We start from the raw sequence: 18,862 nt of genomic DNA, 5'->3' as shown, positions 1-18,862 counted from the left end.
TCAAACCAATCCATTAGCATAAACTTTACCAGTCAACAGCATTCATTTACTCAGCTAATCCCCTACTCACTGAACCCAGTATATTTCCATTTTCAGTAAACACCTCCATCCACTTCCGACCATATTTCCCGTTACCCACCAAATCCCCCAACAGCCCTCAGATTTCACGATCCCATTTTCCACTGTCGCCAGGCTACGATTACGTTACGTTTCACCTTTCTCGTACATATTCGAATATGAAACTCTCAGATAGGCAGACATTCGACAGCTGCCGCTGTCGCGAGACCTCGAAAACGTGTCGTTTGCTCCACGAGAGAGAAATATCACCGATTCGGGTTGAAGTACGCTAAAGGTACGTTCAGAACAAGCGAACGAATGCTCTTTCCACGTTTTAGTAGAATTTAGCAAATCGACAGCGTGAACGAGAATTCGTTGGTCGTTTGACGAGTTGGTCGAATTGCAGATCGAACGTCCGAACGGTCTAAAGGAGTTTCAAAAATGCTGCAAAAATGCTCGTCCGACTCTTCTAGATACTCGATTTAATCTTTACGAACGATCGCTAAAAGTTTCTATGAAAAACATGAAATTTTTATGAGAAGCAGTTGAGAGATCTGGATGAAAATCTTTGTGACCTAAGCTTAAAATATTTTTCAAGAAAACAAAGAGATGGATTTCAGTGTTTTAAAGTAACAGAAAGAAGGTCAGTGGAAGATGTATACCGTAAAATTAAACCTACTAGGTGAAACGAGTCTGTTTACTTTGTATTTCTTTAATTGCATTCTGTTCTTTTCTGCATTTAATTTCTTTAACTGCATGTTCAGAAACAACATCGATCAACTTCATAAATTGAAAAGCAAAGTAAAATGGTAATTTTACAAATATTGTTTTTTAAATGTATTTTCATCAAAGAGATATCTTCATCGTATCAACGAGACTGAATAATTAATAAAAAAAAAATAGCCTTGATCAATTTGTCTAAGGCTGTTCAATTGCGTTCATAGAGATATAAATTTGCATAAATATAGATATGCATATTATTGAGTTGGCAACTAAGATTGGCAACTGATTGCGGCTTTTGTCAATATCACCTCATGACAAAATCCGCAATCACTTAGTTGCAAACCAATATAATCGTTACTATTCGTCCAATAACACCGAACAAGTACTAACTATACTAACACATACACAATGACGCTACAACAATAAACGAACTTGGACCAATATAGAACCCTTATCTAAGCTGAATACGACCTCAGGGGGTTAAAATCTACCAGTTCGCCGTGACGAAGGCAAGATCCTTCCGTAATACGATGGAAAGCTGCAAGGCTAACACGTTTATTTTCGTTTCGATTTCACGGAATCGTCACCGCCCGTACACGCTGCTAATTGAAATCTCCTTTCGTTTCCTGGCGACGATTCGACAAGTATTTCTTGTACGCTTTGAACGTTGAGTAAAGTGGTGAAATCGTCAACAACGAGGCAATGTTCCTGTCTACGTTTCCTCTTGCTTCGTGTTTAAGCAGGGCTCGTGGAACATCGTTGGCAAATACATGAAATCGATTTCACGGACCGTCGCTTTATCACGCGAATGCGCTTTTCAAAAGATAATGGGTTCGTCAAATGGAAGAAAATGTAATTTACTGGGCTTGATAAGTTGACTCGTTGGCCCAACAAATTGGGATGTTTAGAATTGTTCGTTAGAGCGAATTAACGAAAGGATTGTATAGAATTTCAGGGTGTGATAGAGTCAGGAATTAGTCAGACATTACGCAAGTGATATTCGAACGTTTATTATATCCCGAATAATAGGATTTTTATTCTCAAATTGTTATTTTCTTGGTAGATACTTCTAGACGTCCGATGTTATAAATTGTACGAGTCTTATTCTTTGATTATTATTTTCATTTTACGTGTCTTGGCACTGTTTCAATAACCTATCGTGTAAATATCTTCCACGATTATTGGCAGGTGAAGGGTTAAAGTTAGTGAAAGAGAATTATCGATTAAAGAATGGATCAAAGTAACATTAAAAAGAAGTTTCGTTGAAGATCGAGTTAGTCCCAACGCAGATCAAATACAAAGAGAAAGCAACTAACGATAAATACGTACGACGGAACGACGATGAAATAGTCACTCTGCTAAGAGAAAGCAATTCCTTACAAAGAATTGCAAAGAAAATAGCCCTGAATAGACCTGTCACCTAAATAGTCGGCTGATTTAAAGTAACACACCGACTGTCAGAGATAAAAATTTAATTCGCCGCGTACACTGAACGTTTCATAGAACGATAAATTCCCTCTAACAACTGATGTTTCAGTTGTATGGAGCAATGTATCTTCTTGAAACGAGGATGTACGCCGCAACAAAGTTTGGCGAGTCCGATGATATTACTTTAAACCGTTGTTACTCCCGCCGGTTGTACGATGTTATTGCTATACGTCTCTTTTTTCCTTTTGCTGCTCAGGGCATCTGTCCAGGAAATCGATTGAGACTGCTGGTCGGCCAATATGATACAGGGGGCTGTTTGGTTGGCAGCAGACCTGACCTAACCATTTCTGAAGACGGCATACAGAGGCATGGAAAACGGCGTAGCTGGCACGTTCAACCGAACAGGGTAAGTTACTTGCTATACGATACCATTATTAAATTCATGGGGCATAGAAAATTTCTATAGTATGCGCGTGTGCGTATATTTATGCGCGAGCACTCGAGATTTTATGAAAATTCTCCTCCGCGAAATCGCCAGCGTCGTATAATAAATCAAACGGTAGAAATTCGAGTTCACAGGGTGTAGAATTAATTGGAAATTAACGCTCGAGATCGGATATGATCGAATGAGTATGAATTTTTTAATAAATAGTGATTTATGAGGTTTAGAAGTTCGATTGAGCAATAGAAATGCATGATATTTAATTTTGTGATAATTGTTATTCCGTATTATACATACACGTTAATAATAATAACTATTTCGTTTGATACTTAATATTGCACTTACGTTCATAGGTTTCACTATCGACGTATGAATTTTTTTTTTATTAAATTTTATGTGATAGAATATAGCTAGAATTTTCTGCTCGGAGACTACATTATTATTCTATGAATAATATTAATCAAACTCAATCGAAAAACAAGTCGTTTTCTTATAAAGGAAATTAACGCTTAACTGTATAAAGCCTCATTGCTCGTTATGAAAACACAGTCAGCTGAATAATCATTTAACTCAAAAGACAGTCACATAGCGTAACGATAACACATACAAAAAGTATCTTCGTCCATTTCTTTCTACGAATTACTTCCTTTTCAAGAAATCAGGAATCTAATCACTTCGATATTATTATCGAAAGTCGATCAACTTGGTTCATTCAAAAGTAAAAGTTCATCCTTCGACGAATCAGCAATCAAGTCGTAAAAAGCTCATCGAAGCAGCAGAAATACGTTCTAAAAGTCATCTAGATATCTGTCCACGCGATTTCTTCGATTGTTCATTTAAATACTTGATCGAGCCAACTCGTTCAGCCTCGATCGGCGCAACGGTTCGACCCGTTGTTCCCCTCGACCGCGTGCTTTATCGTCGCGCAGCTGCCATCTTGCATTAATTTGCTCTGGATCTGAAAAGACGTAGAAATTTATAAAGTCCACCCCTACACTGCGCCCTAGTCCCATCGATCGACCTTCTACGTGAAACGTAGCACACAATGGCGGCGGTTCCATTGTGTTTCGCCGCAGACCCCCATCGTGCCCCCTTATGTCGTCTCTGGTACGCGCTAGAGACGGGGATCTGTCAGAATCAGCTGACTACCAATTCGTTTGCTCCGGTGTCTGCCATTGGCATCGTTTAGCATCTGTCAACCGGCGCCAATTTACCGAAATGAATATAGCCGATCGATCGGCCTCGTCGAATCTGCTTCGATTTGCCTTGTCGGGCGAAACCACGTCGCGACGTTATAGAAAATGAATTCTTTGTTTTCCATGGTTTTTTCGATACACCGTGTGGAGGGTGTGGTTTCAAGTGGGTATAGGTACGCGTAAGTGGGTGGCGCGTACAGGTTCGAGGTTTGATCTCGATTGACTCGGTCGATGGTTGGGACGGTTATAGAACGGTAGAAGTGCAGTCGCAAGGGTTGATAGGCAAATGAAATGAGAACAGAAAGAAATTCCCATTGTCCGCGTCGGCATATGATGCTTTGGCAGAAACATGTTTCGATTTCAGGGGCAAAGAGTTTATTTGTCACCATTTCTGACGTCTTCGTTTTCTGACGTGCACCTTTTTTGGTTTGGTTTATTAATAGAACACGATGTGAAGAGGCTCTAAGCTTCCCGAAGGCAACAGACGTTTAGGAATTATCTAATTATTTGCCAATTAACTTGGTAAGGTAACTGTACGAGATTAAACACGTACATTGATACTATTTAAATTTTTATATATTTGTAGAATATATGTGATTGTAGTCATTAATAAAAATAATTGAGAATGGTAATTGGTAATTTACTAGTTTATTTCCTCTTTTGTTCTATTTGCTATTTTTTCTTTCTGTTTTTCTTTTTTTTTTTTTGTATTTTGAAGTGTATCTTCGTTTTAGCGATCTAAATTATTCTGAAATAATAATTGAACGTTTATTCTCCCTTTTCTTTCTTATGAAATGTACGTCAAATTTAATATTCTATAAAGTAGATATTCTATAAATATTCTATATAAGTAAATATTCTATAAATCAATGCTAATATAAATTCAATATTCACTTTATTGTGGTTCATACATGTAACATTTAGCAATTTCTGTCTTAATATATTTGTTATATTAAGTCAACTAAAGTGTAGTACTAGAGTAAAATATATTAAACTATCGATATATTGAATTAACTAAATCGTACGTCAATTGACGGTCAATTGGCAAGTGAATTGTATGTAAATTACATTTGTTAGCGTTCACTTTTCATACGTAACGCATGAAAATCTTAATTGGGAATTTTCATCGCGGAACATAAATTCACAATTTAGTGTAATTTGTTGAAACGAATGTAAAGCAGGACGCGTTAAATATGCAACAATTGTCGCGATTAACGGTCCATATTTTCATTCTACTTGTTGGTTAACATCCGTCGTTTGTTACGCAATAAAAATCTTTGAAATGTGCGCTGTAAGCAAATGTTGGTTTACACTGGACGTGCTTAGATTACGAGTTAATAGCATCTAGTGGTTTTCAGTTCTATTCGCTTTTATCCATCCACGTTAAACAGGTTCCTATTTCTTTAAGGAATTGTCATATTTTTAAAGTCGACAATCATTTCCTTTTTTCAAATTTTGATCATCTATCTGTTCTTCTTATTGCTTCTAACTTATTTCATTGATTAATTTTTTAAGAAAGAAACTCACGTATCAAGTTTTATTAGGATGAAATGAAAACCCGAGGACCTGATGCAAAAAAGAATAAATATGTTGATAATAATATACACAAGACAATGATATGTATTGTAACAATAAATATATACATAATAAAATGAGAGATAAAAGATTACCTTAAAGGTTTACATAGAAGACCAAGTTCAAAGCGTACAAATGTATTTCATTGCTCGACCATCATCGTTTTGAATATTTTAATTAATCGAAAACTTTTAGAAATGTTAAAAGAAAATCTTTAGGAATACAAAATAGAGAAGCGCTTAAAAAATTATTTTCTGTTATACAATTATCAACGTGTACAAATGATTCGAATAGCTCCAATTTTATAACATAAAGCGCCGAAACTAATTAACTTTTTACCAGTTGTTTCAAACATTTGTAAATACCGCAGTGTTGTCGATTTATTAAAGATATTCGAAATATTCACCTGGATTTTTATTTTCATTTATTTCTCATTCCTAGAATTTCATACATCATTGTTTACATAATCCGCCAAATATTTCTTTTATTTTCAATTTACAACGACGTATGTTATCCGTTTTATCTGCACATTTTACCTCTTGCATTCCAGGTTATTAATACCTACAGCATACGATGGACGAACTGTTTACAGTTATACCATTGTCGGTGTTGTTTTTCTGGCTATTGAATTTCCGGTCGAGTATCCATCATACCATTAGCCATAATTCACTTTATCCTCTCATACCAGACGCATTTAGACACGAGGGAGGGTCGCGACTCTTAATATTTCGCTACTCTTAACTTTCTTAATCATTCATTATTATAGCTCGTACGTTTCGTAATTTGCCATGCATTGGCGCAAAAACTAGTTTCATTGCGATCTTTTTTATCACACCGGATGATTGGAAAAATTATTTCTTCGAACGCGTCATTTCATCGTTTTGAATGGAACAAGCCTGATTTTAGTAAATCAAAAATGAAGTTATTATCGGTAAAGTTTCGTTTCACGGAGAATAACACACGTTCGTTAATTTTCTACGGAATTTTTATACCATTAAAAGCAATTTTATATTAGTATAATTACTTACTTCGTAGCATTAATAATTCAGGAATTTTTTAAACGATACCTGTCAGCTTCCAAAATGTCGATAATTTATTTCTCAATTAATTTACCTTTCCTGTTAAATATAATTTTTCTGGAAGGCTTTTTTTGTGAAAAATGAAAACATTTTTTCCCATATTTCGCGCTTTTGGACGCGAGAATCATTCGGTTTCGTCTTTTTTCGAGCATCTCGCACAGGACATTATTAATCCTTGTGAAATGCAAATATTTCAACTAACTCTGCAGCGAGCTGCTACTGAAAAAACGTCAAAGGGATTTTTAGTTTTGATTACACTCATAGAACATAACAGCGTACATAGTATGAATTGTAAATAACATGGTGACATTTTCTCCTCGTCAGATTAGACAAACAGTTTACGTAAAAAATATTTATTTTGTACTGTTATAGAATAGAAATTTATTTGAATACTTTAAGGAATAGTCTAAAGATTTTTCTCCTTATTTTCCAATCTGGAACCGTTATTAACATACCTAGCTAATTTGAAGATATTTGTAATTAAAAAATCTTAAATGTTAACTGGAAAATGTTGGTGATTTAAAATTTTAAATAAAATTCAGCGACTAGATTCAGTACTATCGTGATATTTAATTCAATGTGTTCTTTAATTCTGCTACTCTCGTTAAAAAATTTCTACAACTTCGAAGAAAATATAAAAAAATCCTTATTGACACGCCTCGTTTTACTTTTATACCAAAGTTGTCCTTGAAACATTAAAATTTCTCTTCACTCTTCGAAACAAGAGTAAAAACGAAACATAGAAATAGAAATTCAAGAGCAAGTGGCTGAGTTAAAAAAGAAAATTTATCACAACGTTTACACCGTCTAGAGTGTAGACTATAGAATCTCACCATACCAGTTTTAAAAATTAAAATGATATTTCAGCGTAAAACGTTACTGACTGAAGCCGCATCACGGTGTTTCACAACATGAAACAATTTATATCACGGTTTGTCGAATCAACAGAAATTTCCTTCTCCTGATTCCAAAACAATTCTGAATAAAGTATCCTTAACGTTTCATTCAACGAAGTATAGTTGTTGTCCTTTTTATCGCGGTTACGTCATCCTTTAACGTTTATTCGCGTTTTTCGACCAGCTGAATTTTCGATTGTAATCCCTGAAGGCTCTATCCGCGGGACCGACAGCCATAACTCAGCCCTGTTCTTTTATGCGGCGTATATTTCGGTAGGAAAGGGAGTGGAAGGACTGAAGAATGAAACAAAAGGGACGCCTCCACCGACAAACATTTGTTATTCAAATACCGATACAAATAGCTACACAGCGAATGTCAAAAGCTGTATGCAACATCGACGTTTGGAATCGCTGAAGGGCAAAAGGATTTACGTAGCTTGTTGTGTCTGGACTCAATTTAGGTGATACACGTTTGATAAAGTAAAAAGGTTCGCGTAGCATAAACACGAAACGTCCAATTCCTTTATTCTTATCGGTTGTATTTTATTGGATATAATAATTCGTTCCTCGTTTGGTAAGTTAATAAGATTTAAGAATATAATTATTACTAATGTCTCGTAGAGAGTTTTATCTAATTTTATATACAATACAATACAAATATCGATTAAATTTCAAGTAAGTAAATATAAAATAAATATCGTAGCAATTTTTAAGAGTAACACTGATAGTTAATTTACGCGAATTATGGAATTATTAATATCTACAGTGGTGTATTAAGTTTGATCATGATTAAATAGAAATGATAATGCAGATAATCGTGGAAATAATAATTCCAAACTTAGTGTTTATTTCAGATTTAAGCAATTGTAATAAAGATGATGAAATGTTAAAGTAGATGTTAACGTAAATACTAAAGACTAGCGAGGACTAATAATAACATTGAACAAACGAAGAACATTGAAATTGTTCATGTCCTTCGATTACGTATCAATTATAAAATTAAAAATAAATAAAAATGAATGTCAAATTAATAATAAAGAAAACTAATACTTAAACGAAATTAATAATAAACCCTTGCAAGACCTTAACAAGATTAATAATAAACCAAACAGATTGCTAATATCAACCATCGAACACAAACGATCAAACAACATCATACACAAATCAACATCAAAGCCAGCTAACAGAAAATCCATTCTCTGGCCAAAAATTACTGCAATTCGATCCGCGGTTGCATTCTCGGTTTCTCAAAAGCGTAACTAAAGAGAAAAGGGTGAGTAAGACAGGAAGAAACTTTCTTTCTTCTCATCCCCATTGCCTCTCTGAGGCGCAAAAACCGCAGAACAGAGATATAGATTCGCGATTCCGAGTTTCTTGCCGGAGTTGGCGTTTCCTCGACTCTTCCTTTGCCTCCTCTCCTTGTCCTTCTCCTTCTTCTTCTTCTTCTTCTTCTTCTTCTTCTTTCTGCGTTTGGTTGGGCTTTTTGCCGGCAAAGATCCGGACGGACGCGTCCGGCCCGAGCCCGCATGTGCGTCGACAGAAATACGAGCGGCGCGTCAGCTAAGGGTCAACGTTACGCGGTCCAGCTTCCTCGAAATTGCCCTGTCACGACGGAATTACCAGTCAGATACCGGTGAGGCGCAGGTGCTCAGGGTCGTACCGCGTGAAACGCTTCTAGCGGTATCTTTTCTTTTTTTTTATTTTTTATTTTTTAGTTTTATTATTCAGCAGGCCGCGTGACCACTCCGCGCGCGTGTGCGCCGCTCTTTTGGTATCGCGCGCGAAATCTACTCCTCCTGAGGACCACCGTTCTCTCTCTCTCTCTCTCCTTCTCTTGGAACCTCACTCCTCGAGATTAAGACGTTCCACGAGTCGTTTCGGGATTGTTGTTTGTACGGGGGTATAGTATCGCGCATAAATGAGTCGTTGAGAAGTTGGATCGAGACTAAATTGAGACACGGAATGGCGATGATTGAAGGAGACTGTGGCTGTTTGTGTGTATTTGTGGGAAATTCAAGGATACACAGAGTATATGAAATATTCTCAAATATCGAAAGGATAGATGATTGAACGAGACTGTGGCTGTTTGTGTGTATTTGTGGGAAATTCAAGGATACACAGAGTATATGAAATATTGTCAAATATCGAAAGGATAGTTTTCTATTTATTTAGTATTATTCTGTATATGATTATATATTATTTATGCATTCATTGGTCGGTCATTGGTGTTGTTTTACATTCGTTGCAATATGTGACGCATGCAACAAATTTCTACTCAGGTTCTATTTCTGTTGTATTAATCGTGTTCGTAAAAGCGTGAGTTTGTATAAACGTAATCTAGCGATAATGTTAGAAATATTACTTTTTAAAGACTATCGTGAAATTTACCGCTCCTGCATTCTATCTGAGGAATAACGAAGCAAATAAGTTACTTTGTACAAACGATGTCATAAATACACGTTATTACTTCGAAGCACGAATGTATTCGTTAAAGGAAGTAAACGGCGCTGCACATTATGGATAACGTAATTTGAAAGTTTAACGCCGTGTTCCAAGCAACGAAATGGGAAGAAACGTTTCAATAACTTACACTGGAACTAGGAAAAACATACACACCGAACGTTTTTTAATTTTCTTTAACTTGAAGACCAACATATGTAATCTACATTTGCACAACATTTTTCTACTTGTTTCCAATGGATAGATCCAACCTTTGAAATATGAGCATGCACATGCTATACTAAAATATACGTTAATAAATAATGGTTTTTTATTATTGTTATTTTATTATTACAACGTGATAAAATCTTTAAAAGACTAGTAGATGGTGCTATGAAATATTTGTATATCCAAGAATGACACAAGTTATGCCACATTCACATCAAACTATTTTGAAAAAGACTGTCTAATTTCTAAAATACAGATCACATAACTCAGGTTCTCCTAAACTCATCGTCGGTAGTTTGAACAGTGGTGTTTACAAAATTTTAATAAAAACTCCTTAACAAAAAAAAATTTAATACAACGTCGGATATTGAAACAAATAATTAAAGTTTATTATTTGATGATTTTGTAAGAAAACAATAAATATTCTTCTTATCATATTTTACATCCAAGTGACATTGACACAAGTTGACTAAAGTGTCTGTATATTTATGAACGATAGTACACTTAATTCATTTTGTACATCGTATACCTGAGGGACGCGTTTGAAAATGTCCAGGTAAAAATAGAGCCCGAACATTTTTCCAGTAGTTGCTTTTTTCACGGTAGCATACCGTTGCACCCTGGAACGATTTACGAGAAGTCGATCCTACAGGATACCCTACATGGAGCTTCCCTTGTCTCGCTCAGCGTGCAAAGACCACCAGTATCCTTATATGTCCGTAAGTCCAGACAATATCCAGTCCCCGACGCCACTTGTATACCTCCTCTTTCTTTCATTTCTATTTCCATCTCGTTCTTATTCCATTGGAAAAGAGCGGTTCTGTGTTCGATCCGACGCTCGATTAGAAATAAACTATTCAACGTAGCCAATTCTAATTTGAACGTCGATTCAGGCTGGAACATCGGCCTTTTAGTTCATCGCAGACCATTGAAACCACGGCCAGGGATCGATAATGTTAAGGGGAAACCTATCGAAGCTACAATTTGAAGGAATGAAAGTAAACCTTCGTTTTATGTTTTACGTGCTATTTAATTCCGTGTTTTATAACGTGTTCAAAGTCTATTCGAGTCTTTGAAACTTGAACGTTTGACATTTCGCAAATCGCAGATCTTTAATTTCATATTCTGAGATTTCAAGATAGCACGATTTCCGATTTTAAGCTGATAAAACTAGAAATTCTAAAATAGCGGTATTGCAAACTTCGAAATGCTAAAAATTGCAACAGTTCAAGTTCTAAATTAACAGAATTGCAAGTTTCTTAGTTTTTCAATCGCAGGATTCCAAATTCAAACACAGCACAATCGTAAGACGTCCAGTTGGAAAATTTGCAAAATTACCAATTCTGAGATTTGAGTAAAATTTCCAATTCTGAAACAGACAGAGTGGCGAACTCTCAAATTCCAGAATTTAGAGGATCGCGGACTCTGAAATTCCGAAACAACAGAATTACGAGATTTCCAAATCCAAAATCGCGAAAGCATAAATTACGAGTAAAATCGCAAATTTGAACATCCATAAAATTGTAAAACTTCTAATTCCGATTCTGATGCTGAAGAAACTTCAAATTCTACGATTTCACAATTTCAAGTCGCGTAATCCAAGTTCTAAAAAATATTCAAGTTCATAAATTACGAAGGTCTCGCTCTAAATTTCAAAGCTGGAAAGTTTTAAGATAATTGCCGGCATGATATCGCGATTAATTATTCCACGCGTCGCTTGTACCAAACCTCGCGTACATTACGTCAATTCACCGCGTCCTATCGATCTAAAAATCTCCACGATCTCTTGCTGCAACCAATCTCGATACATATAACCCCATCTAAGGCTGAACGCACACGAGCGACATTTTACCGTGCGATTCGCCTTCGACCGTGTACGCCTTTCTTTCTTTTCCTATTTAAGAACAACAAAGACAAACATTCGATCGCAGCGATATCGCACGGCAAAATGTCGCTCGTGAAGTTCCCGCGTAAGTGGTCACTCGTTAAAAAAAAAAAAAAAAAAGAAAAAGAAACTTGCACTTACCGATCCAAAGTACCTGTTCGAAGTTCGTTTATTACCTACGACCTATACTGTGCCAACCACTCTGCAGAGTCACTTTTGGTGTTGGTTGATAATCGCGCGGAGAAACACCCGCACACGTTCCGTCGTGCGGGGAACACAAAGTGGGGTCCCTGGAGTCATCTCGATGGAATGCGCAGGGCGGTTTAGCTCAAAGAAGGGCGGACGCGTTTCATCACGTGTACATATCCATGGTCAGACTCGGCCTCTGTCTTCGTCTCGCGCTTTTTCTCTTCGTTCCCCCTGTGTATCTGTCTTTATTGACTTCCTTCCTTCTTGGAAAATCTTGATGTCTCTTCTTTTATCACTGTCTCAAAATGTTGCCGTCTTCTCCTCTTTTCCATTTCTTGCGCGTTCATCCGGCACAGCTTTATTTCTTTCACTGGTCCGTCTCTCGCGTTTTCTATTAAGTATCTTCAAACAACCTTCCTTTGCTTCTTCTTCGAACCTTCTTTTTTTCCCTTTGTTAGTCTTCTTCTTTTTCTTCGTTATCTTCTTCTTCTTCTTCTTCTTCTTCTTCTTCCTGATTTTCTTCGCATGAAACGCGGAAGATCGTAATGAATCATTCGAAACTTGCTTATCTGGTTTGAGAGTAGGATTTTGTCTCCTCGTTTTTTTCGTCTTGGGTGAATAAACTTTGCGAAGGCAATTCGGAGCAGCGTGTTAAGCGGGTACCAGTATGCGATTGCTTTTAAAGTGATATTTACTCTGTGTAACTCTATTTTAAATCGTTCGAAGGAAGTGGATTTTATGAGATTTTACTGAACCGGAAATTACTCAGCGAAGATAAGAGAATAATTCAGTGATAAAGTTTCTGCTAAATTTGGAAAGAGGTTTTATAACGCTTGGATGCTTATACAAGGTAATAAGATTGAAAGAGATTTTCTTGGTATTTCTCAGATTATTCATTTGTATATGATCAGATTTCGAAAGAAAGTCGATTTGTCCGAATTTCGTTCGATTCGCTCGCTTATTCTTTTTTCTTCAAACTATTCTTTCAATTTTATACAACTTTTTCGATTCTACTTTAATTCTGATATTCGACACGCCTCAATTACCTCCTCCAATGAACCCTTAATGAACATTTTTATAAATATCCCAATAATTTTCAACGAGAAATTTCCACATTGTAAACATATAATACGTGATTTAAGGTCGGTAAATTCTGTTTGATTCAATTATTCTTTAAAAGTAATTATTTTTTTTCAAAAAATAGATTCCAAAGGATTTTTGATAAACAAGATTGTTCGAAATATTTGGTAAAATGAAAAGGCGTGAAATTATTTTGATGCACCTGCGCATGGAAATTATTTTTCTGGAAAGAAAGCTTCTCTTTCAACCATCCATTTGCGTATAGGTTCTTGTTTTTTGCATTTTTCTTCCTACTTGGGTTTCTTTTCTATTCATTTCTTCGTATTCTCGTAAAAATAGATGCAAAACTTGCGCGCGTATCCGTCTGGCCGTCTTCTTTATTCTTTTCCTCCTGTTTCACGGTCTCTTATTTCTTTTATCCCAACACTTTCCTTTTCACTTTCGCTCGATCTTTTCCTTCCCCTCTATTTTCCTCTTCAGTTTTTTCCCTCTCCATTTTGCCTGTTGATTCTCCTACGTGTCCCCTACGCTTCGTCCCCTTTCTCTTCTCGTAACACGAGGTAAAACGAAAGGACAATATTTAGAGCTTAAAGTGCTTCAATTAGATGGAATTAAAGGGTGCATTAATTGCACAATTACAGGGCTTGTAACTCGTGTGACGTGTAGCCAAAGGACCAAATTGTTAATCGTGTGTACGATAATCCATGAACGAGACACGTATATAACAATTTCACATATACATCTATTATATATACATATACACATTTGATAGAAATTGTTCCTTTAGTTAAACAATATCCTGGGCAGAAAAAAAGACAACGTAAAATGGTATTATTATTTGAAAATTACGGGAGAAGTATGTGATTTCTTATCTTTCACAAAGTTTATGAATCATCTTTAAAGGAATCGTTTGCCCTGACAAATATCGTTGCTTTAATTTCTACATCAACTTCGTCAACTACGTCTTCGAGGTTAACAGACTCTTTCCATTCTTGAACATTTTATACTAAAACGTTCATCGTAGCCATAAAACTGCAATAAAATAAAAACATCAAGGAAAAAGGACTAACTGTACGTTCGAATTAAAGTCTCGTCCCAATTAAAACGGATGAATTGAAACAGCAAAATTAAAAAATGAATATAGTTTGTACGATAAGAATCGGGTAGAAACAAGAAGAGAAATAATCAAGCAGAGATCTCGTTGTGTCGGACAGATATCGTGGCCGGCTGAGTGTAACCATGGGGAAGCAAGAGGAGAAACAGGAGTATTCACGACGTAGGCGAAAGTGGCTTCGTGCTCCGGCGACGTTAAATAGAATAACCAGATCGTGGCTGGTTCGGCTCCCTCGGTCAGTAACGACCAGTAACGTACGCTAACTTCGCGCATTAAATTCACTTTCGAACAACAACGCGGCCGTTGACGTTCCTCCGTTGGGCGGTTTCCATCGCGAGCTGCAGCTTCTGTTGCAAACGAACACACAAGCGTTACCGGGCCAAAAGCCTCGCGAAATTACATCGCTCGACGGTTAACAACCGGTATCACGTTGCTCCGTGGAAATCACCAGGGAAATAAATTGCTAATGAGAATATTAAACGAATGCAAAAATCCGTCATTATCGTTGATCTTCTTTCGAAATGATGGTTACAGTTTTTTTTTTTTTTCTTTTTTTACATACGTAATTTTGGGGGAATTTCCTCTTCGGAGATAATTAGGGAAAAAATTGTGATACACGTGAGAAAATGTTTGATACCAGGAAATAATGAGCACAGAGATCAACTTTTAATAGGAAGATTTGTATTATAAAAATTATGTTACTGCGTGGAAGGGACGAGGAAACTGAATTGCTAATGAGAACATAGAACGAATGCAAACATTCTTCGTTATCGTTGACTCTAGCCCGAAACGATGGCTATGGCTTTTAGTGTGTAATTTCTGGGATTCCTCAATGGGAGGTGGATATTACCGGGCTACTTTTTACGAATAATTAAAGGACTCGTTGTTAGAGAAAATGTATAAATGTTTAATATAGGAAAACTGTGTTAATCTTTGTTAGAAAAATTTATATGCTTCGTAGTATTTATTCACGAAAGTACCATGATCTTTTTCAGAAATAATTCGTTAGAGGAGCTTCGGAGAAGGGAAATTAGTACGCGTGACAGAATTTTGTAACGTGACGGAATTGTGAACAAAATGAAATTTTAATAGAAAAGTCTGTGTGTCTTCTAACATTTATTCGTGAAATTACGGTGTCCAACGATTAACCATGAGAATCACGTTGCTGCATGGAAACGACGGGTAAAATAAATTGCTAATGAGGATATTACAAGAATGCAAAGACCTTCGGTAATTTGACGGAGATCGTAATCGTTGTTCTTAGCGTGTAATTTTTGGAGGATAACTGTAAATGGAAGGTGGAGAAGGTGATGCTTTTTTTCAGAAATGGTTGGAGAACATAGAGCAAATGTTGCAAATATATTTGTGATAAATTTTAATAGAAAAATTTGTACTAGCCATTGAAGCTTGAAAATTTATAACGAAATATTTATATGTCATTGTAAAGATTCTTTATGGGTTTAATCAAATCAACGGTAATAAACAATACATTTATATTACAACAATGAGTAGAAAGTGTGGTTATGCGAGAAATACATATTTGTATAAAGTAAAATTGTTTACCTGCAATGGTTGTGATTCGTGCACTTTCAAACCGACTTTCTTATTTCCATTTTTTCCTATTGTCACAAAATCCATATTATGTTATCTACAAATAATTAGTAAAAAAAATTGATTCTAGATATTATATTATGAATTAGACGTTTCACGCTTCTCTAGAAGCTAGAAGTAGATCGCTACATGTCTGTAAACTTAAAAATTTGTTTAAGCTTTGCAGCTAGTAGAACTGTAGCAAAGAAACTAGTTTGGCAATTAGTAAAAGCTCCATCTTACTAAAAGCATATCTCTTTCCAAAACAAAAATCTTACAAAATCTTCCAAAGGAAAACATTCGTACACATATCTGCAACAAAATCAAAATAAGTAAAACATCCGCGAATCCTCTGCCATACATCTTATACTTTATTCGCGCATGAATTTTCCAAATATTCCACGAAACCCCGCCATAAATCATCCATCTTCTCCGCGGAACTTTATCTCCATGGACCATTTCTCTACAATCTCTTCCAACAAACATTCAGCTCCTAAACGTGCGTGAGACGCGTCTCACCATCCACCCTCGAAACCCTCGCCCTTATCCTCGTAATTATTCCGTCCCTCCTCTCGAGAATATTCAGCGAAAAATCCAGAAAAAAGAAACGAAAGAGAAGAGGAAAGAGGATTCATCGAGAAAATTCTGCCTTTTCCCGAAGCTAAGATCCGACAGAACTAAAGTAAAAAGAAAAAAAGGAGGAAGAATAGGATGGAAAAAGAGTGACTGAGAAAAGAGAGCGACAACTGTGTCTCGATCGCCGGAAGTGGGAGCGTGTGCCGGATGAGACACGTTTCACGATTCCAATCGCGACGTTCGGCCGAGATTTAACGAAGGATGCTGCGTGCAGGAACCGATTCGTCGCCCGGGGTGACAAGATCTTAAAACCGTCACTGCCGTCGCCGAGCGAGCGTGCAAACTGTCGTTGCACCGGCTGAAAATGGCATGGAAAAAGGAACAGAAAGGGGAAAATCCGTGGACGGATGGAAAGGAGGAGAGGTGTTAGTGAGGAAGAAAGAGGAAGAAAGAGCAGAGAGCAAGGGGATAGAGGAGCTGTCTGGGCGTGGGCCGAGGTCTTTAACGGGGCAGTATCAATGAACTGCGAAACTTGTTCGCGTGGGATTATCTACTCGCTCGGTAGTAGCACGATGTTCGACGCGGAGGATAGATCGGAATGAATTGGCTGGTGGTGCTGTAAGACCGATGCCAGGAGAGAAACGGTGCTGCAGAGGCGACTGGAACCGGTGATTAGATCGACGCTGCTCGATATTCCCTACTTTTGCCGTAATTTAGAAAGTACACGGTGTTCTCGTGTTTGGTTAGGGTTGATGCTTGTGGGATTAGCTCCTTGCATTTAGAAGCATTTGTTGAATGATTTTACACTTCGTTCTTTTTGGTGAATGTATCTGTTATATTTTTGCCATAATTTAGAAAGTACGCGGTATTCTCGCGTTTGGTTGAGGTTGATGCTTGTGGGATAAGTTTCTTACGTCTGGAACGATTTTATGCCTCGTTCTTTTTGGTGAATTCGTCTGTTCGTAGTTTTCGCGTAATTTAGAAGGAACACGATGCTATTCGTGTTTGACGAGGATCGATGCTTGTGCGACAAGTTTCTTCTATTTGGAACAGCTTTCTGAGTGATTTTATATTTCATTCTGTTGACGAATAATATGTCGGTTCATACTTTTGCCGTAATTTATAAAGAACGTGTGTTTTATTCGTGTTTGGTCAGATTTGTTGCTCGTGGATCAAGTTTCTTTCATTTCGAAGGATTTTCCAAATGATCTTGTATTTCATTATTATGATGAAATGTATCTTTTCGAAGGGAAAACTTGTCTGAAATTTTTAATGATCATGCAACGAAACTATCGTGGCTCTGATTATTGTTACAAGAGATATTTTCCGTTATACTTACGAAGTGAGTCTTAACTTCAGTTCTCCTATTATCGAAGAATATTGGTATGGAAGAATATTATTCTGGAGGAATATTAGAAGCCTTAACACTTTGAAACAATTAAACTTCTATTGAAATTATCCTATTACAATATCGCATAATCTCAGTAGATACATTTTAGAGCATACGTTAGAGCAATTGAAAATAATGAAATATGTAGCTTAGAAAGTAGATTTTCTAAACCACTCAATATCGTTGGATCTTGGGTGATCTATAAGAGTTTGAGGTCAGTTACGTAATTTTAGGTATATTAATTATACGTTAACGAATTATCTTACTTAGTTGTACAATATTTATTTCAATTTGTCATCGATAAATATTATACCTAGATTAGAATTAAATAATCTAATGCAAATCTAATTCGATCTATTATGGATTAAGATTATTCTAACTATTTTACGAACCAATCTAAATCAAACTAGACCTGTCCTATGCGCTTGAATAGTGTAAAATCTTGAAACATACTTTGCATTTTCTTCGATCGTTCACACACACACACACACACACCGTGCACATGCCTATTCGCAAAAATTCTAAGACTTTCATACGTAGGTGAGTTGATTCCGGAAATGCGTAGGATCGATCGCAGGTGAGGTTCATCGAACGCGTAGCGATCGCGTACCGATCCCTATCGAGCTATCTCGAGTCATTACGTCATTCGGCGTATTAAAATCATCGGTTAGATCAACAAGAACGATTGTAACGTAACAGGTAGCTTTCATGAACAACACGACTTTCCCCTTCGCTGTAATGATACATCCGAACAAAATTTGAAATAAATTTTCTCTCTAGACACGTTCCTTGCGTCATTTTGCCTAGGAAATTATTGGACAGCCACTATCTTCCGATCTGGAGTAGTTGCTTTCGCTTACAATATGATCTTATTGAATTTCGTAATTTAGAAGCAAACGGAATCTTGTCGGTAGTAACATTTTGTATTTATAACCGAGAATCGTTATCTAAATTTATATTACAGCGCTGTGCAAA

At 36.6% G+C, this 18,862-nt stretch overlaps 1 protein-coding gene across 1 annotated transcript in view; it reads left to right on the top strand.

Annotated features, from left to right (window-relative positions):
- The window catches only part of p130CAS (Serine_rich_CAS and FAT-like_CAS_C domain-containing protein p130CAS), a 162,859-nt gene that overhangs the window by 103,036 nt on the left and 40,961 nt on the right, over positions 1-18,862 (top strand). Inside the window, exon 3 of the mRNA XM_069114216.1 lies at positions 2,465-2,614. Coding sequence (XP_068970317.1) covers positions 2,465-2,614 — 150 coding nt within the window. The remainder of the gene's footprint in view (positions 1-2,464; positions 2,615-18,862) is intronic.

The sequence above is a fragment of the Bombus flavifrons genome, chromosome 1 (assembly GCF_040668555.2).
Source record: "Bombus flavifrons isolate JBK064 chromosome 1, iyBomFlav1_principal, whole genome shotgun sequence".
Taxonomy (NCBI): Eukaryota; Metazoa; Arthropoda; class Insecta; order Hymenoptera; family Apidae; genus Bombus; species Bombus flavifrons.
The sequence above is the reverse complement of the archived record's forward strand: the minus strand, read 5'-3'. Positions and strand labels throughout refer to the sequence as shown.